The sequence below is a fragment of the Mesoplodon densirostris genome, chromosome 9 (genome assembly GCF_025265405.1).
Source record: "Mesoplodon densirostris isolate mMesDen1 chromosome 9, mMesDen1 primary haplotype, whole genome shotgun sequence".
Taxonomy (NCBI): domain Eukaryota; kingdom Metazoa; phylum Chordata; class Mammalia; order Artiodactyla; family Ziphiidae; genus Mesoplodon; species Mesoplodon densirostris.
Genome location: NC_082669.1, coordinates 59,417,616 through 59,439,383, shown reverse-complemented (window position 1 = coordinate 59,439,383; position 21,768 = coordinate 59,417,616). Strand labels below are relative to the sequence as shown.

Below are 21,768 nucleotides of genomic sequence, written 5' to 3'. Positions count from 1 at the left end.
GCCACAACAGTGAGAGGCCCGCGTACCGCAAAAAAAAAAAAAAAAAAAAAATTTGAATTGCAGAGAAACAGCAAATAACTTTTTTAGTATAATTCTGTTACAAATATTGCATGGGACTTTTTTTTTCCCCTCTAAATCTGGCAACCCTACTTGGAGGGTGAATTTTGACCAAAGAGATGTGGCACGAGAGGAAGCTGGTAGATAAAGTATTCTCCCTTCATCTCCCCAAGATAGACTGTTCCAAAGTGCAGTGATCCATGAAAATATCCTAAAAGACTGAGCAATTAACCACTCTTGTTGAAAAGCTATGGCAGCTCAGTAACACCTATATTTGTACACCCTCCTCCACTGCCTGCCTCACTTCCATCTTTTCCTCCCTTCTGCTTCCCAGAGATAGTGCCCCCAATGAACTGGCAGCAGGTGAATGTTTCTTGTTGTTTGTGGCAGGCTCTAGGAAACCTAGGCTAGCATAGTAATTTTGGTAGTGGATTCTTCAACTGGAAAATAAAACATGAAATAAATGATGGTTTTCACAAAGTCAGGCACAGGGCCCTGCAGACTCAAAATCCAGACTGGCTGAGAGGGTTGGGAAAGGGCCTTTAAAGAGGTAATTAAGGTAAAATGGGGTCATAGAGGTGGGCCCTAATCCAGCATGACTGGTATCCTTATAAGAAGAGGAGATTAAGACACAGAGGGAAGACCATGTGATGACAAAGGGAGAAGCCAAGGAGAGAGGTCTCAGAATGAAACCAATCTTGGACACCTTGATCTTGGACTTCTAGCTTCCAGACTGTGAGGAAATAAAATTTCTGTTACATAAGCCACCCAGTTTGTGCTATTTGTTCCCACAGCCTTCAAAAACTAAAACACGGTTCATGGAATCAGAACAAGTCAAGTTAATTACATAACTTGAATAATTAATGTCACTGGAATAAGCTTGTCTGATTAGTCCTGCTCCACAATAAAGACAGTTCTCTCCTGGGGGTACTTCACTATAACATCCCACCATGTAAACACAATAAATAGTTTTTAGTTCTAAAAGCTCAAGAATATTTTCAGTTCATGGAACTATGAACTGGAACTATGTTGTGAAACTGAAGCTTTGATCAGATAAAAGTCGCTCTTTTTAAATTAATCTTATTTATTACCATTTATTTAGTTGCTTCACTAAACATGAATAGCTCCTGCAGCTTCCTATTTCAAAATCACTTGCAGAAAGTGACAGAGAGGCATGGACATATATACACTACCAAACGTAAAATAGATAGCTAGTGTGAAGCAGCCGCATAGCACAGGCAGATCAGCTCGGTGCTTTGTGACCACCTAGAGGGGGGGATAGGGAGGGTGGGAGGGAGGGAGACACAAGAGGGAAGAGATATGGGGACATATGTATATGTATAACTGATTCACTTTGTTATAAAGCAGAAACTAACACACCATTGTAAAGCAATTATACCCCAATAAAGATGTTAAAAAAATAATAACTTGCGGGCTTCCCTGGTGGCGCAGTGGTTGAGAGTCCGCCTGCGGATGCAGGGAACACGGGTTCATGCCCTAGTCTGGGAGGATCCTGTATGCCGGGGAGCGGCTGGGCCCGTGGGCCATGGCCGCTGAGCCTGCGCGTCCGGAGCCTGTGCTCCGCAACGGGAGAAGCCGCAACGGTGAGAGCCCCGCGTATCGCAAAAACAAAACAAAACAAAACCTTGCAACTTGGATTATTAGTACACTTTTTTATTAGAATGGTTGACTTCAGGGGTGGCTGTTCTTTTGTTTTCTGTTCCAGGTACTTATTATCAAATTTACATTAATAATTCTGTTAGTAAGAGGTAATTATTTTTGTTTCTTTTTTATGCACTGTTTCTGCAACAATCAACCTCAAAGTTGTTTTGTTTGTTTGTTTGTTTGTTTGCTGTAAGTGGGCCTCTCACTGCTGTGGCCTCTCCCGTTGCGGAGCACAGGCTCCGGACGCGCAGGCTCAGCGGCCATGGCCCATGGGCCCAGCCGCTCCCCAGCATGCGGGATCCTCCCAGACTGGGGCATGAACCCGTGTCCCCTGCATCGGCAGGCGGACTCTCAACCACTGCGCCACCAGGGAGGCCCTCAAAGATTTTTTAAAATACTAAAGTAGATTAAATTCCAGCTTTTATGTATTTCTTCTATTACATAATTCCCCTACATCCAACCTAGTAAGACTATACTCTAATTACATTTCACATGTGCTATAAAATTTTTCTGTTTAAAACAAATTACTCTGACTCAGAAAGGAATAACATTTGCTTGAACATTTAGGACACCTGGCATTAGGTTAGCAACTACCAAATTCATATATGATCTAAAATAGTAATTAGAAACACTTTTTTTTTTTTTTGGCGGTACTTGGGCCTCACTGTTGTGGCCTCTCCCGTTGCAGAGCACAGGCTCCGGACGCGCAGGCTCAGCGGCCATGGCTCACGGGCCCAGCTGCTCCGCGGCATGTGGGATCCTCCCGGACCGGGGCACAAACCCGTGCTCCCTGCATCGGCAGGCGGACTCTCAACCACTACACCACCAGGGAAGCCCCTAGAAACACTCTTAATTCATGCTAATGAATAATTATAATTGTACTAAATATTACTAATTAGGCAGGGTGCAAACAAGCATCAGGAAAAAATCAGAAGAAGAATATTATTTCTTAACATTATATTTATGTTAAAAATATATTTAGTTTTCTTTGTTACTTTTAAAAGTAACAAAGTGGTGCACAGGTCAATAAATTACTAAAACTTGTAGTTGATCTTTAAGTCTACAGCAGCTTTTAAGAAATTGTAATTTGTAATTTAACAGAAATGTTAAATTCTGCTGAACTGTTACCAGTTTGAAGCATTTCTATTCTCTGTGTATAATTCATCTCTCATACATTTCTCTACTATTAATTTATATTTTTGCTGAAATAATTTACCAATTCAATAGTTAGCCATTTTACCCCTACCTCCTTCTGTGTTGTGGTGTCGTAATGTCTCTTGTGCTCTTAACTTATAGCCTTCAAAAATCGATAGCAAAGAAGGATCAATGAATAATGATTAAACCTAAATCCATTAGCTAATTTAAACAGGTAAAGCTTTTAAAAAGCTTAAGCTTGGTGCATTTAACAAGAAGAAAAACAAATAAATACACTCAACATTATCATCAGTAAGAAAACAAAGGACATGGAAAATTCACAAATGGAATATTTAGTAAAAGCCAATTTTACAGTGACTGCCAAAACAATACTAATGAAAATATACAACACACACCAGAACAGTGCTTCTCAACTTTTAACGTGTATACTAATTACCTGGGAATCTTGTTAAAATGGAGATTCTAATTTAGTAGGTCCAGCACAGGGCCAGAACTTCCGTGTTCCTAACAAGTCCCTATGTAATAGCTGTGTAGGTAGTTCAAGGACCTCACTCTGAGTAGCAAGGACTTAGTGTGCACCTTACTCTGGGTAAACTTATGAAATGCTTTAATTTGGTTTCAAGTCAAATAAAAAAGTAATCCTTGAGGGCTTCCCTGGTGGCGCAGTGGTTGAGAGTCCGCCTGCCGATGCAGGGGACACGGGTTCGTGCCCCGATCCCGGAAGATCCCACATGCCGCGGAGCGGCTGGGCCCGCGAGCCATGGCCGCGGAGCCTGTGTGTCCGGAGCCTGTGCTCCGCAACGGGAGAGGCCGCAGCAGTGAGAGGCCCGCGTACAGCAAAAAAAAAAAAAAAAAAAAAAGTAATCCTTGAAATCTTTAATGAACGTTTATTGAGTACCTAGTATGATCTAGACCAGGAGGTCCCAGGTTGCCAGACCAGAAGCACCAGCATCACTCAGGAACTCGTTATACAGCTGACCCATGAACAACGTGGGGTTGGGGTGTCGACCCTGACTCCGTCAAAAATCCAGGTGTAACATTACAGTTGGCCCTCTGTATCCAAGGTTCCATATCCATGGATTAAACCCACCAGATTGTGTGGGACTGTAGTCTGTATTTATTGAAAAAAAACTGCGTATAAGTGGACCCCTGCAGTTCAAACCTGTACTCTTCCAGGGTCAACTGTAAATGCAAACCCATGAACCCCACCCGGACTTACTGAAGCAGACTCTGAAGGTGGGGCTCAGGAGTCTTTTAATTAGCTTTCCAGATGATTCTGGTGCATACTAAGTTTTGAGAAACACTACTCTAGACACTATGCTGAGGGCTTGGGATGTAAGCCTGGGTATGTGACTCTTCTTGCTTTAAAAAAATCTCAGTCTAGTAGGAAGTCTGCTGAGCCAGTAAACACCGGTCAAATATGCGGTCAGTACAAAACCAGAATGACAGACAAAGTGGCACCTAACATAGCAGAGCATGTAAAGAAGGTTTCCTAGAAAAGGTCACAGGAGCTGAGTCTTATAAGGAGTTAGACATCAGAAGACAGTCACATGTACAACATATGCAAAGGTAATGCAAGAGGAAGTTTGGCACCTGTGAAAAACTGCAAGTAATTCAGTCCAGACGGCTTGAGTGTGGGGTGTTTGAGGACTTCCATTCTGGCTGCTTTTCACCTGTCAAAAGATAAAACAAAAACCATTAGAGCTGATAAAAATTACAAAGTTAGATCTATTAACTTCCTGGTAAGGGAGCCCATTCTATGAAGAATTTCACTGATGGGGAAAAGTCAAAAGTTTTTAAGTGCTAGAAAGGGGGAGTTCATGGGAGTAGTGCTAACTAAGGATGGGAAACTCGTGCTCTGGATATGGGACAGAATGAATCTATAGGTCGGTACACAGTTGGTTAAAATAAAACAAAAATCCTGTTGTTCATTCGTTGGGGAAATGTCTTTAGTCAAGTCCAGTGAGGAGAGTCTGACTTCTCAGGGCCACTGAGATTTATGGACCCTTATCAGCTTCAGTCTACTGCGCTGAATCACAAAAGTCAGTTAATATCTCCTAGGCAAGCTCCACTTTAAGTGGGAAATTTTCCTTGGCAATCCCTCCTCTTTGTCCTTCCTCATCTTGAGATGCCAGATGAGCACACAAAGGAGAGCAAATCATCAGATTATCAGCTTTCCCACCACCATCTTAGGCTTGGGTGCCGTTCTCACAGGATTCCACTGTGTTTATCCAAGTGGTTTCAGTCTCCTCTTGATGTAGTATACTTGGAATGTACAACAGCAATTAAGGTTATGTTAATAATACACTTGACACACCCTTTGCACTTTCTCGGGTTAATAGCAACCTTAGACCTACTGAACTACTTCTAGGTGTAAGGCCTGAGAGGAGCTCTAAAAGCACCAATGAGTAGCTGTAAAGATAAAAAAACAAAAACAAAAAGAATGCTGAAGTCCGAGCTAGGGAGTTTCAAGAAAGGGTGAGTGGTCAATAGCGTAAAATACTACAGACAAGTACACCAAAATGAGGACAAGAAAGTGTCCACAAAATTTTACCACAAGTGTTGGTGACCTCAGTTAGGGCAGTTGAGGAAAGCCGAAGAATGAATAGAATTGAATAAATAGGGATTGGAAGTGCTCAGTACTCTTTCAAAGAAACTTGGTTTCTTTGGCTGTGATTCACATCAAGTGCTGCCAAGCCCAATCTAGGTTTTCCATTTCTTTTTATTTGTAGGGCTAGAAATGCCATTCAGATCATCTTGCTTATTATGTGCCAAGTACCACTTTACAAAACTATCATTTCATCGTGTCCTCTCACGGCAATCCTATTGATGAAAAAAGTGAAAAAATTATGAGAAAAATGGGGCTTCCAGGGGTTTACTTGCTCTAGATTCAATAATTTGACTCGAAAGCCTTCTAACATTGTGTACAATGCCTTGGTGGTTATTTAATTGTCTGGGAGAGCCACTAAAGTACATAAGAGATAAAAGGCTGGGGAATGTAGGTGACACTAGTCACTTCTCCGGGGTGAGATAAACTGCTTCAGCTTCCAACATTATCAGTTCATCATCCATCATTCCTGCATCCCACATCCAGCCCTCATCCCTCCACCCGCCCATGCTTGTTTCAAGAAGGCCCAGCGCAAACTACAAAGACTGAGACGCACATGTCGCCAAGGTAACACTCCACTGTTACATACCGAGGTCTTCCCCCGCTTTCCTTTGGTACGCAAGCAAACCCAGCCCCTCCAAGTTTAGAGGTTCAGATAAGAGTTTGGGGTAGTTTGGATCCTCGGGCTTCCGTAGGTGCTGGTACTTCAGCAGCCTCTGGCCCCGCCCCTAGCAACGCATTGGTTTGTTAACAACCTGCCGGCAAGCAGGCTGCTAGGTGCGCTGGTGGGCTGCCTCCGCGGGATGCGGGTGGCGTCGCGGTGGCCGAGTCCACGGCTGGACCCCCGGGACCTTTCGCGACTCTAGTGGCTCTCAGGTGGCTTTCACTTCTCGGTGACGGGGCCTCTTGCAGTCTCGCGGCTGCGGGCACAGTGTAGGACAGGAGGACACCCCCCATCCCTCACTCCGCCTCCACAGCCATGTCTACAGCGGAGGCTACGGCGACGGCCCAGGCCCGGGCACCCGGTAGCAGGATCAAGTCCAGCAGCCCTCGCCAAATCCCTGTAGTCGGGGTGGTGACGGAGGACGAGGAAGCGCAGGTATGGCCAGGTGTCTGTGCTTTGGAGGGTGTGAAGGCGGGGGCGGGGGTTGAGATCTGGGGGCGGAGATGATGCCTGGGGGCAGCAAGGGAGGAAACGGGGGCCCGAGGGGAAACCAGGGGAGCCCGGGGGACTGTGGTTCAAAGCTCAAAGCTGATCCCTTTGACAACTGCGCCGCCTGCGAGGGGAGTTGGCTGTCGTCGACCAACCTGTCTGGGGACTCGTGTCTCGAGGTCCTCCCGGAGCGTCCCAGTAAACTGAGTAGGCAAGGTTTGGCGGCTTCTCTTCGAAAAGTGTGGTCCCACGAAGGGCCTGAGAGGGAGGGAAACATTCTTAGCGAAAACTTGGATTTGATAACCCCTTCGTTTGCGCTGGGCTTTTATATGTAGATCGCTGTTATCGTGTGATGTTCTTGATATAGGGGTAAATCCTCCCGTGTTTAAATTTGCTGCTACCAAAACCTGCACCTGGAGGGGAGGAAAATACTATTAAAATTAGAAATTTAGCAACATTTTTATATGAAATTGGAAGCTGGTTAGGAGTGCGTCGGAGAGAATTGGGATCGAATAGAATTGATTTATTGTGCTTGTATTTGGTTTTTAGTTTATTCTTTGTCATACAAAACTAGTTCTTTCGAATTTCTGTTGAGAAATTTCACTTCAGAACCCTGGCTTGGATCTCCATTCGTAGCGAGGGTGTTTAGAAACTCCAAGGCGTTTGTTTCATACTGGGGTTCCATTGCTCTTCCCCAGAGATCCATGATCAAGCCCTAAATTAACGTGAATTCTATGGAGGAAATTTGCTCTACCTCCTCACGCTGATGGCGTGGGACTACTATGGGAATTCCTGCTGAGGCTTCACAAGTCTCAGGCTGCGTCAGGAACCTCGTCTCCTGCGTCCACATCCTGGAGGCTTGGAGAGTTCCTTAGGAGAGGCTAGTTGACTGGGGACCTCTTCTATGGTGGGAGTAGGGTTGTGCTCTCTGAAGATGGCCAGACATTCAACCCACAGAGAAACAACACTTCTGCATGAGGAGGAGCAGGTGTTAGGGTAATTTACCTAATCGGGTTTGTGGAAGTATTCCAATCCAGGTGCAGATAATTTTGAGGAACAACAGCTGTCCCTTCACTCCCAAGGCTGCAAGGGGGCTCAACACTACTGCTGTTCTCCCAGGCATGGGGCAAAACTGACAAGTAGGTGAATTTGGTATCTGATGGCTGTCATTCTTCCTTTACTTGGTATTTAAAAAAAAGAAGGGATGGGGGTCTCAAGGTTATAGGAGGTAGGCAAGAGTGGGTTAAAAAGAAGAAGAAAAAAGGGGAAATACTTTTAACAGGCCATTGCCAAAGTAGTCTACAATGTATCAAATAATGCAGAACAAGTATACCTGTGTATATGTGTGTTTATTTTCTCCCTTCCCTTTCTTTTCCTCTTTCATTACTGCCTCTTCTTACAGGGCCTAGGTTTCTCCTCCAGGAAGAAATCGGTTTGTATTCATCAAAGTTCCTACCCTGTTAATAACTGCTTCTAGGGATATTAACATTTTTTATAGTACTGAAGATAAAGGCAGTTTCTACCAAAAGAAATGAAATTGAAAAAAGACATCTTAGAACTGGGAGAAATGGTCTCTTAGCTTTCCTGAGTTTTGTCTGTGGTTGTTTTTGCAAATGAGGACCCTAAGGCCCTGAGAAGTTAACTGAGAGTTACTCAGTTTCTTTACTGGGAGTGGAGTCTGGTGCTCTTTGCCACTTAAAATGATAACCTTTATAGATCTCTGCCTTGGAACTCTAAATGCTTCCAATCTTTTCAAACCTTTCTATATTTGCAGCCTCCTCCTCTTCCTACAGTGACAGTACAGTATATCCTAGTAGCTAAAAGTGAGACTGTGGAGTCTACCTCAATCCATTAAGCCAGCTTCATCATATGCTTGAGAAATCACAAATTGTTCACCCTTTATCTATTTCCTATTTATTTTAATGTTGTTCCTCTTATTATAAAGAATCAGAAGCCCTTTGGAGCAGTGATTATTCAAAATTTAATGTGCATTTGGAGCACCTGAGGAACTTATTAAACTATATAGATTCTAATTCTGTAGGTCTGGGTGGAGCCCTGGATTCTGCTTTTCTAACAGGTTTTCAGCTGATGCCATTGCTACTGGTTGAAGGACTCCATTTTCCACTCAGAGTAGCAACACTTAGTGTATCATAGCTGCAGTATGGTATGTACAGTGTGACGGTTTCACAGCAGCTAACTCCTGGAAAGCCATAGGAGATGGTTTTACATGGACTCAGATTATAAAACAAAGTAAACAATAACAACAACAATAAAAATTCCAACCCTCCCCCTGCCAGGTCAGATGATATGGTACCAAATGGGGCTTTAAAAGAACTACTTGCTCTCCTTTGCTGTCACCACAGTGCCTCAGTCAGTCCTGGATTACTGTTACATCCTTTGGGTCTCACCTCTTCCTCTCTTCCCACTCCATTCTCCATGAACACCACTTTACCATCCTCCTTGCTACCTCTGAGTCCCACCTGTTCTTTCTTTCAGGCTTCTGCAGTAGCTCCTTATTTTTTTATTATTATTATTTTTTTTGCGGTACGTAGGCCTCTCACTGTTGTGGCCTCTCCCGTTGCGGAGCACAGGCTCTGGACGCGCAGGCTCAGCGGCCATGGCTCACAGGCCCAGCCGCTCCGCAGCATGTGGGATCTTCCCGGACCGGGGCACGAACCTGTGTCCCCTGCATCGGCAGGCGGACTCTCAACCACTGCACCACCAGGGAAGCCCAGTAGCTCCTTATTGCTTCCCTCACTTAATACCATTACATTGACCAGATCACTCAACTCTCTAAACCTGGTCCTTTTTCTGTAAAACAAGCCTGTACTAGATGAGTGTTCCCCAAACTTGGGTGACCATCACAGTCATCTGAGGAACTTTTTTAAAAAAACCCTGTACATAGCTGGGTCCTTCCCTAGATTTACTTAATCATAATCCTTTAAGTGATTTTTAGCCTCAGAACCACTGAACTAGATGGTATCTAAGGTGTCTGCCATCCTCAAAGTGCCTCAGGTCCACTTCTTGTCCTGTTTGCAAGATTTCCCAATGTAGAGTCTGTACTTTATCTGTACCATGTACTCTGCGTAGTGCCACCTCCGTGAGGGCAGAAACCTTCTCTGTTGTTTTTCTCTGTAGTGGCCCCTATTATCCCCCAGTAGCACCCAGCACAACACCTGGTACACAGGAGGGGATATTAAATATGTATTGAATGAATGCCCTCCCCTCTTTTCTGAATTTAAATCTTACCCTACCTTCAGATCCTACCTCTCCACCATAAAGTAACCCCCCAGTAGGACACACTTCCCATTCATTTTCACTCTCACAGACCTTCTTCTCATAAATGGGTGTAGTCCTTGGTCTGAGTCTCATAGTTTCTCACCTAATTATCAGTTGTTTTATGTTTGTTACTATTTCATTTGTCTTGTTTTGTCTCTCCCTCTCCTTAAGTGTAGAACATATATCTTAATACTTGCGTGTCCCTCCCCTCTCAACTCTGAGTTCAGAGTAGAAATTTAAGTCCTCATTAGTAGCTGATAAAGCCTTTTGTGTTCCAGCCACACTGGCTTCCTAGCATCTCCTCAACCATGCCAGGTGTACCCTGCCTAAGGGCCTCTGCACTTGCTATGCCCACTGCCTGGACGTTTTCCCCTTTTTATCCATGGCTTGTTCCCTTACCTCCTTCAAGACTTTGCTGAATTTTTACCCACTCTGTGAGTCTTTTGCTGACCACTGCTTAAGCATCCTAGCACTTTCTACTCCCGTTTCTCCGGAGCATTATCTTGCAATATACTATATAACTTATTGTCTCCACCAAAGCATATCAATTCTTTATAAAAGCAGGAGATTTTGTGTGTTTATTTAATGCCATATCTTCAGCACTTAGAACAATGACACAACAGAGGCACACAGTAATCTTTGTAGAATAAATATGATTGCGATTAGTTTTTTTTTTTTTCACTTGCGTAGTATCATGGCTGAGCTTCCTTGCCCAAATTTGCTTTCCCTCTGAGAACCTGCACAATCTGCTAGTTGATGACATATTCTGCCACTATCTGTAATACTGCCATGGACTATGTCATTAAATTGCCTACCCCTGCTTTGGAGTAATTGCTGGAAGTAGCCTCTGTGGTCAGCTGAGAAGTCAGGCAGAGAATGAAGGTGCAAAGAACCAGTGTTTCTGCATCAGACAGCCCTGATAGCCCATATACTAGCTATGTGACCTTAACAAGTTAGATATCAGGGCCTCAGTTTCAACAACAGGGATAATCTATCTTCATATGGTATATTTGAGGATTAATTAAGATATAAAGTACCAGACACATAAATGGACCACAATAAATGTTAGATCCTTTCCCTATAACTAAGTATCAAAGGAGCAGGACTTTCCGCCTTTGAAATGTTCCTTGGTAAAGTGGGAAAATAAGTTCATTCTATAACTTGACGTAAGTGGAGGTCTAGTTTTCTTCAAAGCAGTTTATTAAGCTTTTGATCTTAAAAGGTTTTGTTAAATGTTTTTACAATTTCTCCATAAACATCTTATGATGATAATAACAGCAATTATTTTTATTTTTACATCTGTATGTTCTCTCTTCTACACCCTGCCTGTGTGATCTCATTTGCCAGACTGTTCCAGTTATTACTTTACGCCTGTGACTTAGAAATCTCTGCCCCAAATTTAACTCATCTCCAGCCTCAACACAAGCTTCTTCCTCCAGCATCCCTGTCTCAGCAAATGGTGCCAACCATTTATGTAATTCCTCAAGCCTGTCCATCCTCCTTACCTTTTCCTTCTCTTTCCCACCAAATCAAATCACTCATTAGGTCCTGCTGATTCTGCCTCCTTGATGCTTTTCATTCCATTCGTTGTTGTGTATCCCGATTGCCACCTCCTTAGTCAAGGCCTGAAGTCACAGACTGGTCTCCCACCTCCAGTCTAGATCTTTCCAGTTCAGTCGCTACTCAGCAGACAGAATTATCTTTTTTATTGTTACATTCCTCTGGTTAAAACCTGTGGAAATCAATGAAGACCACCCTAGTGAGAACGAACAGGGGCTTGCTGTTCAGAGCTTGCTATAGAAAGAGAATCTGACAGCATTGCTTACATTTAGCAGAGACTCCCAAGGCAGGCAGGGGAGCTTTACAGTGAATAAAAGGGAGGCTTCTGATTTGCTCTGGTTGGAGGTTGTTGCCTTGGGGAAGCTGGAAGTGAGCTAGCTAGAAGCAAGGCAACCTGTGTGATTGATTTGGGAAGCATACTTGTCTTTTTCTGGTTGGCTCTGAGTGACAAATTGGGGTAAAAAATAGAGAATCTGACAATCATTGACCAGATACTGACTTTTCTGAGCCAATTGCTGCAGAAGTTGTGGTTTGACTCCCCAGGTTGGCTGCTACAGAGATTGTAGGACAGAATTCTGTTGCTAGATATAGTCTGGCCTTTGTCTGTTTTTATATCCAGTCTCTCAGATCATTCAATAGCTTCTGATGATCATTAGCATAGTATACAAGGCCCTCTGTAAAATGGGGTTAATAATAGTATCTACCTCATAGAATTCAGTTAGTAAATTCATTTAGTGCTTACAGCTGTACCTAGAAATAGACTTTGCCTAATAAGTTTTAGCTATCACCATTATTGTTATTATCATCATTATTATTATTCATGATTTGATCTCTACTTACCTTATCAGCATCATCTGTAGCTACTATCCTCTGAACTATCTTCTCCAACCTACTGAATGTCTCACCAGTCCTTAAATGCCATGTTTTCTCTCGTCTCCAGGCCTTCACACGTGCTACTTCCTTTGCTCCATCTCTCAACCCTTCAGTTCATCTCGTAAATCCTACTCAGTCTCACCTCTGCTTGAAGATCACTTCTTTCAGAAGCTGTCCCAGATTCCCATCCCTCCTCCCCATACCATTCTGTCCCCCTCTATATAGTTCCAGAGCACACCTCCCAGCATTCATGAAGCATTTTGTAGCATGTTATCTGTATCACCCACATCTCATGCCAGATTGATAGGTACTTGAAGTCAGGGCACTGCGTTCCCCACACCTAGCACAGTTTCTGAAATGTCGAAGCTGCTTATAACTATTTATAGAAGGAGGAAAAGGCTAAGGGAGGGAGGGAGAGAGGGAGAAATCTTAAAAATATAATATGTGCCATGCAAGTAAAACACAGGGTAACATGTAGTAATATAAGATAAATTTAGAGATAATACAAGATAAATCTATGCTTTAATCTTTGTTGTGGCCTCTCCCGCTGCCGAGCACAGGCTCCAGATGCGCAGGCTCAGCGGCCATGGCTCACGGGCCCAGCCACTCCGCGGCATGTGGGATCTTCCTGGACCAGGGCATGAACCCGTGTCCCCTGCATCGGCAGGCGGACTCTCAACCACTGTGCCACCAGGGAAGCCCTATGCTTTAATCTTTATACACTCTTTCTTGGAAAAGTTATACCTGGTCATTTGGGGGAAAAAATTCTGAAAATACATACAGGTATTAAAAAAATTTTTTTTTTGCTCTGACATTTCATTTCAATATCTTTTCCAACCCTCAAAGCCAATATTGCAGGAAATCGGAAAATAAAAACTCACTATATATATTTATTTCTCTGAGAACACAGGAAGAAAAAGGACAACTGAGGTAGTGGCAGATGGCACTGTTAAATCCCAAAACCTTAAAAGGCAAAATTCTAGTTATCAAAAAATTTTGTAACAGTAAATTTAATAATTTAAACAATTTAATAGTAAGATGTAACAATTTTAATGTTAATCATAATACCAAGGGTAAATAAGTATATAATAAATCCTTTTTTTTCTTTTTTTTTATATGGCAGGTTCTTATTAGTCATCAATTTTATACAAATCAGTGTATACATGTCAATCCCAGTCTCCCAATTCAGCACACCACCATCCCTACCCCCCCGCGGTTTTCCCCCCTTGGTGTCCATACATTTGTTCTCTACATCTGTGTCTAAACTTCTGCCCTGCAAAATGGTTTATCTGTACCATTTTTCTACGTTCCACATACATGTGTTAAAATACGATATTTGTTTTTCTCTTTCTGACTTACTTCACTCTGTATGACAGTCTCTAGATCCATCCACGTCTCAACAAATGACTCAACTTTGCTCCTTTTTATGGCTGAGTAATATTCCATTGTATATATATACCAACTCTTCTTTATCCATTCGTCTGTTGATGGGCATTTAGGTTGTTTCCATGACCTGGCTATTGTAAATAGTGCTGCAATGAACATCAGGGTGCATGTGTCTTTTTGAATTGTGGTTTTCTCTGGGTATATGCCCAGTAGTGGGATTACTGGATCATATGGTAATTCTATTTTTAGTTTTTTAAGGAACCTCCATACTGTTCTCCATAGTGGCTCTATCGATTTACATTCCCACCAACAGTGCAAGAGGGTTTCCTTTTCTCCACACCCTCTCCAGCATTTGTTGTTTGTAGATTTTCTGATGATGCCCATTCTAACTGGGGTGAGGTGATACCTCATTGTAGTTTTGGTTTGCATTTCTCTAATAATTATTGATGTTGAGCAGCTTTTCATGTGCTTCTTGGCCATCTGTATGTCTTCTTTGGAGAAATGTCTATTTAGGTCTTCTGCCCATTTTTGGATTGGGTTATTGTTTTTTTAATATCGAGCTGCATGAGCTGTTTATATATTTTGGAGATTAATCCTTTGTCCATTGCAAATATTTTCTCCCATTCTGAGGGTTGTCTTTTCGTCTTGTTTATAGTTTCCTTTGCTGTGCAAAAGCTTTGAAGTTTCATTAGGTCCCATTTGTTTATTTTTGTTTTTATTTCCATTACTCTAGGAGGTGGATCAAAGAAGATCTTGCCATGGTTTATGTCAAAGAGTGTTCTTCCTATGTTTTCCTCTAAGAGTTTTATAGTGTCCAGTCTTACATTTAGGTCTCAAATCCATTTTGAGTTTATTTTTGTGTATGGTGTTAAGGAGTGTTCTAATTTCATTCTTTTACATGTAGCTGTCCAGTTTTCCCAGCACCACTTATTGAAGAGACTGTCTTTTCTCCATTGTATATCTTTGCCTCCTTTGTCATAGATTAGTTGACCATAGGTGCGTGGGTTTATCTCTGGGATTTCTATCTTGTTCCATGATCTGTGTTTCTATTTTTGTGCCACTACCATTTTGTATTGATTATTGTAGCTTTCTAGTATAGTCTGAAGTCAGGGATTCTGATTCCTTCAGCTCCGTTTTTTTCCCTCAAGACTGCTTTGGTTATTCCGGGTCTTTTGTGTCTGTATACAAATTTTAAGATTATTTGTTCTAGTTCCATTAAAAATGCCACTGGTAATTTGATAGGGATTGCATTGAATCTGTAGATTGCTTTGGGGAGTATAGTCATTTTCACAGTATTGATTCTTCCAATCCAAGAACATGGTATATCTCTCCATCTGTTGGTATCCTCTTTAATTTCTTTCATCAGTGTCTTATAGCTTTCTGCATACAGGTCTTTTGTCTCCCTATGTAGGTTTATTCCTAGGTATTTTATTCTTTTTGTTGTAATGGTAAATGGGAGTGTTTCCTTAATTTCTCTTTCAGATTTTTCATCATTAATGTATAGGAATGCAAGAGATTTCTGTGCATTAATTTTGTATCCTGCAACTTTACCAAATACATTGATTAGCGCTAGTAGTTTTCTGGTGGCATCTTTAGGATTCTCTATGTATAGTATCATGTCATCTGCAAACAGTGACAGTTTTACTTCTTCTTTTCCAATTTAGATTCCTTTTATTTCTTTTTCTTCTCTGATTACTGTGGCTAGGACTTCCAAAACTATGTTGAATAAGAGTGGTGAGAGTGGACATCCTTGTCTCGTTTCTGTTCTTAGAAGAAAGGCTTTCAGTTTTTCACCATTGAGAATGATGTTTGCTGTGGGTTTGTCATATATGGCCTTTATTATTTTGAGGTAGGTTCCCTCTATGCCCACTTTCTGGAGAGTTTTTATCATAAATGGGTGTTGTATTTTGTCAAAAGCTTTTTCTGCATCTATTGAGATGATCATATGGATTTTATTCTTCAATTTGTTAATATGGTGTATCACATTGATTGATTTGCATATACTGAAGAATTCTTGCATCCCTGGGATCACTCCCACTTGATCATGGTGTATGATCCTTTTAATGTGTTGTTGGATTCTGTTTGCTAGTATTTTGTTGAGGATATTTGCATCTATATTCATCAGTGATATTGGTCTGTAATTTTCTTTTTTTGTAGTATCTTTGTCTGGTTTTGGTATCAGGATGATGGTGGCCTCATAGAATGAGTTTGGGAGTGTTCCTTCCTCTGCAATTTTTTGGAAGAGTTTGAGAAGGATGGGTGTTAGCTCTTCTCTAAATGTTTGATAGAATTCACCTGTGAAGCCATCTGGTCCTGGACTTTTGTTTGTTGGAAGATTTTTAATCACAGTTTCAATTTCATTACTTGTGATTGGTCTGTTCATATTTTCTATTTCTTCCTGGTTCAGTCTTGGAAGGTTATACCTTTCTAAGAATTTGTCCATTTCTTCCAAGTTGTCCATTTTATTGGCATAGAGTTGCTTGTAGTAGTCTCTTAGGATGCTTTGTATTTCTGCGGTGTCTGTTGTAACTTCTCCTTTTTCATTTCTAATTTTATTGATTTGAGTCCTCTACTTGTTTTTCTTGATGAGTCTGTCTAATGGTTTATCAAGTTTGTTTATCTTCTCAAAGAACCAGCTTTTAGTTTTATTGATCTTTGCTATTGTTTTCTTTGCTTCTATTTCATTTATTTCTGCTCTGATCTTTATGATTTCTTTCCTTCTGCTAACTTTGGGTTTTGTTTGTTCTTCTTTCTCTAGTTCCGTTACATGTAAGGTTAGATAGTTTATTTGAGATTTTTCTGTTTCTTGAGTTAGGCTTGTATAGCTATAAACTTCCCTCTTAGAACTGCTTTTGCTGAATCCCATAGGTTTTGGATCGTCGTGTTTTCCTTGTCATTTGTCTCTAGGTATTTTTTTATTTCCTCTTTGATTTCTTCAGTGATCTCTTGGTTATTTAGTAACGTATTGTTTAGCCTCCATGTGTTTGTGTTTTTTATGTTTTTTTCCCTGTAATTCATTTCTCGTCTCATAGCGTTGTGGTCATAAAAGATGCTTAATATGATTTCAATTTTCTTAAATTTACTGAGGCTTGATTTGTGACCCAAGATGTGATCTATCCTCTAGAATGTTCCGTGCGCACTTGAGAAGAAACTGTAATCTGCTGCTTTTGGATGGAGTGTCGTATAAATATCAATTAAATCTATCTGGTCTATTGTGTCATTTAAAGCTTCTGTTTCCTTATTTATTTTCATTTTGGTGATCTGTCCATTGGTGTAAGTGAGATGTTAAAGTCCCCCACTATGATTGTGTTACTGTCGATTTCCTCTTTTATAGCTGTTAGCAGTTGTCTTATGTATTGAGCTGCTCCTATGTTGGGTGCATTTATATTTATAATTGTTATATCTTCTTCTTGGATTGATCCCTTGATCATTATGTAGTGTTCTTCCTTGTCTCTTGTAATAATCTTTATTTTATTTTATTTTATTTATTTATTTTTTTTTTTTTTTTCTTTTTGCAATATGCGGGCCTCTCACTGCTGCGGCCTCTCCCGTTGCGGAGCACAGGCTCCGGATGCGCAGGCCCAGCGGCCATGGCTCACGGGCCCAGCCACTCCGCGGCATATGGGATCCTCCCAGACCAGGGCACGAACCCGTATCCCCTGCATCGGCAGGCGGACTCTTAACCACTGAGCCACCAGGGAGGCCCTAATAATCTTTATTTTAAAGTCTATTTTATCTGATATGAGTATAGCTACTCCAGCTTTTTTAAAATTTCCATTTGTATGGAATATCTTTTTCCATCCCCTCACTTTCAGTCTGTATGTGTCCCTAGGTCTGAAGTGGGTCTCTTTTAGATAGCATATATATGGGTCTTGTTTTTTTGGTAGGGTTAATTAATGAATTAATTAATTATTTACACACACACACACGCACACAGACACACACACACACACACACACACTGTATTTTATTTTTACATGAGATAAATAGACTGACACCAAGCATTGTAAATGGATGACCACAACAAAAGCAACAGTGATTGCAATTACCAAACACAAAACACACTCATACTATGTCATAATATTGTCATTCAGTCCAGTAATACTCCACTATAACAGCTCCTTTACTGTGAGTGAAAATTGATTTGTATATTTTTTTCCTCTGAGTCCTTGTGGGATTTTTTTTATTCAAACAGAAAGTCACAAAAATTATAATCATCCTCATCAGTTCACTCAGTCCCATGTAATTAATTTTTTTTCATCTTGTTCTTTTGTTAGCACTTTTATGCGTTCATCAGTTTTCCATTAGAGTTCTGAAAATGCTTATTCATTCAGTTCAGCAGTACAGTCAGTTACCAGAAACCTGTACTTGTCAGTCTTTTCCATGAACTCCTTGAAGATGAAGCCCTTCTATAGGAACATATTTGCAAAAGCATCAGAGTACACCCAGAACTGTCTGTAAATGACAAATGACTTTAAAATGACCACAGTTAAAGATTTGATGAAAGTTCATAATAATTCAATTGGCAAGGAAATTTAGTTATTTCTGAGATATACATTTTAAAGTAATAACTAGAATTATGACATATAACATTATACCAGAACATCTAAGATATTTAGAAATTTCATGTAATGTCTGAAACATTTATATTAACATATTTCCATGCAAATAACCCAATGAAAGTTTAGTATTAGTTGTTTTATTTGTTTGGTTGTTTGTTTATACTTCAGGTTCTTCTTAGTCATCAGTTTTATACACATCAGTGTATACATGTCAATCCTAATCGCCCAATTCAGCACACCACCATCTGCACCGCACTGCAGTTTTCCCCACTTGGTGTCCATACGTCCGTTCTCATCTGTGTCTCAACTTCTGCCCTGCAATGGGTCTTGTTTTTGTATCCACTCAGCAAGCCTGTGTCTTTTGGCTGGAGCATTTAATCCATTCACGTTTAAGGTAATTATCGATATGTATGTTCCTATGACCATTTTCTTAATTGTGTTGGGTTTGTTTTTTTAGGTCATTTTCTTCTCTTGTGTTTCCCACTTAGAGAAGTTCTTTTAGCATTTGTTGTAGAGCTGGTTTGGTGCTGCTGAATTCTCTTAGCTTTTGCTTTTCTGTAAAGCTTTTAATTTCTCCAACGAATCTGAATGAGATCCTTGCCGGGTAGTGTATTGTTGGTTGTAGGTTCTTCCCTTTCATCACTTTAAGTATATCATGCCACTCCCTTGTGGTTTGTAGAGTTTCTGCTGAGAAATCAGCTGTTAACCTTATGGGAATTCCCTTGTATGTTATTTGTCATTTTTCCCTAGCTGCTTTCAATAATTTTTGTCTTTAATTTTTGCCAGTTTGATTACTATGTGTCTCGGCATATTTCTCTTTGGGTTTATCCTGTATGGGACTCGCTGTGCTTCCTGGACTTGGGTGGCTATTTCCTTTCCCATATTAGGGAAGTTTTCAATTATAATCTCTTCACATATTTTCTCGGGTCCTTTCTCTCTCTCTTCTCCTTCTGGGACCCCTATAATGCAGATGTTGTTGCCATTAATGTTGTCCCAGAGGTCTCCTAGGCTGTCTTCATTTATTTTCATTCTTTTTTCTTTAGTTGTTCTGCAGCAGTAAATTCCACCACTCTGTCTTCCAGGTCACTAATTCATTCTTCTGCCTCAGTTATTCTGCTATTGATTCCTTCTAGTGTAGTTTTCATTTCAGTTATTGTATTGTTCATCTCTGTTTGTTTGTTCTTTAATTCTTCTAGGTCTTTGTTAAACATTTCTTGCATCTTCTCGATCTTTGCCTCCATTCTTTTTCCGAAGTCCTGGATCATCTTCACTATCATTATTCTGATTTCTTTTTCTGGAATGTTGCCTATCTCCACTTCATTTAGTTGTTTTTCTGGGGTTTCATCTTGTACCTTCATCTGGTACATAGCCCTCTGCCTTTTCATCTTGTCTATCTTTCTATGAATGTGGTTTTTGTTTCACAGGCTGCAGGATTGTAGTTCTTGCTTCTGCTGTCTGCCCTCTGGTGGATGAGGCTATCTAAGAGGCTTGTGCAAGTTTTCTGATGGGAGGGACTGGTGGTGGGTAGAGCTGACTGTTGCTCTGGTGGGCAGAGCTCAGTAAAACTTTAATCTGCTTGTCTGCTGAAAGGGTGGGGCTGGGTCCCCTCCCTGTTCGTTATTTGGCCTGAGGCAACCCAACACTGGAGCCTACCCAGGCTCTTTGGTGGGGCTAGTGTCGGACTATGGGAGGGCTCACACCAAGGAGTACTTCCCAGAACTTCTGCTGCCTGTGTCCTTGTCCCCACGGTGAGCCACAGCCACCCCCTGCCTGTGTAGGAGACCATCCAACACTAGCAGGTAGGTCTGGGTCAGTCTCCCCTGGGGTCACTGCTCCTTCCCCTGGGTCCCGATGTGCACAATACTTTGTGCCCTCCAAGAGTGGAGTCTCTGTTTCCCCCAGTCCTGTTGAAGTCCTGCAGTCATTTCCCACTAGGCTTCAAAGTCTGATTCTTTAGGAATTCCTCCTCCCATTGCCAGACCCCCAGGTTGGGAAGCCTGACGTGGGGCTCTGAACCTTCACTACAGTGGGTGGACTTCTATGGTATAAGTGTTCTCCAGTCTGCGAGTCACCCACCCAGCAGTTATGGGAGTAAATCCTTTTTGATTGTTAATTTTTGAAGTAAAAATCATAGGGCTTCGCTGGTGGCACAGTGGTTGGGAGTCCACCTGCTGGTGCAGGGGACACAGGTTCCTGCCCCGGTCCAGGAGGATCCCATGTGCCACGCGGCGGCTGGGCCCGTGGGCCATGGCCGCTGAGCCTGCGCATCCGGAGCCTGTGCTCCATGATGGGAGAGGCCACAGTGGTGAGAGGCCCGTGTACCGCAAAAAAAAAAAAAAAAAAAAAATCATATTGAGTAAATAAACTCACTCAGATACTTATTCTGCAGACTTAATGTTAGAACGCTTAACTGAAAATTGTTTTTGAAAGACATTTCTTGAGATCAGAACATGTGAGTTTGTAATTGTGAAAGGAAAGAAAATTCTAGCCCTAAGAGGCAATGGAATAATGACTGTGTAGAAAGGTGACTATGTAGAAATATGGAACGGTATGTATTATAGATTTAAAAATCAGAATATACAGTAGTGTTAACACTAAGTGAAATTATGTAAGGTATTTATACATGTAAATAAAAACAAAATAAAATATTAAAATACATATATAAAGCAGAAAATAATAAAAATAAAAATGTATTTTGATAAGAATAAGATTTTTTTCTTTTTGAATATTTTTTATATCATCATTACATCATCTTTTCAAACAGTTATTTTAAAGTAGAAATAAGTGTGAAAGCAGGAGAGATGGGAAGAAGGAAACAGAAGAGACTAGGATAGCTTAACCCATCTAATAGGAGTGAGCAGTATTGATATAACATTTGAATTAAAGAAAACGCCATGCAGCAAAGCATTAATCCCCAAGATAAATATAGCCAAAACTGCATTTAGAATTTGGACATTTCTGTACTATCATAAGTACTTAAACTTTGGATAACACCTTCTGTTTCCTTCCCCATTTACCTACAAATAACTTATATATGTTACACCCAGTGTTTGGTGCTGGGGATGCCAGAAAACAAAAGTCTTCCCTCAAAGTAAACTTTGGGATAGGGGATAAGGATGTAAACCATTTTAGAATAAGGTGACGGGAACTGTGATGAATATACATTCAAGGTTTTATGGGAGTACTCAGGAGGGACATTTGTTGTATCCTTTTTCCTCCCTTGGGGAGATGACACCTGAACTGTGTCTTGAAGGATCTGGGGAGGTTAACCAAGGAGACGGATAGGATTGTAACAACATAATCAAAACAGAGAAGGGGGTGAAAGGCATTAGTGGAGAGTCATTGAATGATTTAGATGTGTTGTGTTCAGATTTGAGTTTTACTGTTCTGACCAGAGGGTAGAACCATAAGGGTGCGAGACTAGAGGTGGGGAGAACAAACAGCAGGAAACCTTCAAAACTGAGTGAGAA

At 41.2% G+C, this 21,768-nt stretch overlaps 1 protein-coding gene across 3 annotated transcripts in view; it reads left to right on the top strand.

Annotated features, from left to right (window-relative positions):
* The first annotated feature begins 6,393 nt into the window (after positions 1-6,393).
* CFAP69 (cilia and flagella associated protein 69) overlaps positions 6,394-21,768 on the top strand; it is a 69,817-nt gene continuing 54,442 nt past the window's right edge. For all 3 annotated transcript variants that reach the window (XM_060108253.1, XM_060108254.1, XM_060108252.1), the window contains exon 1: positions 6,394-6,584. In XM_060108253.1, the coding sequence (XP_059964236.1) occupies positions 6,465-6,584 (120 nt within the window). In that variant the 5' untranslated portion in view covers positions 6,394-6,464. The remainder of the gene's footprint in view (positions 6,585-21,768) is intronic.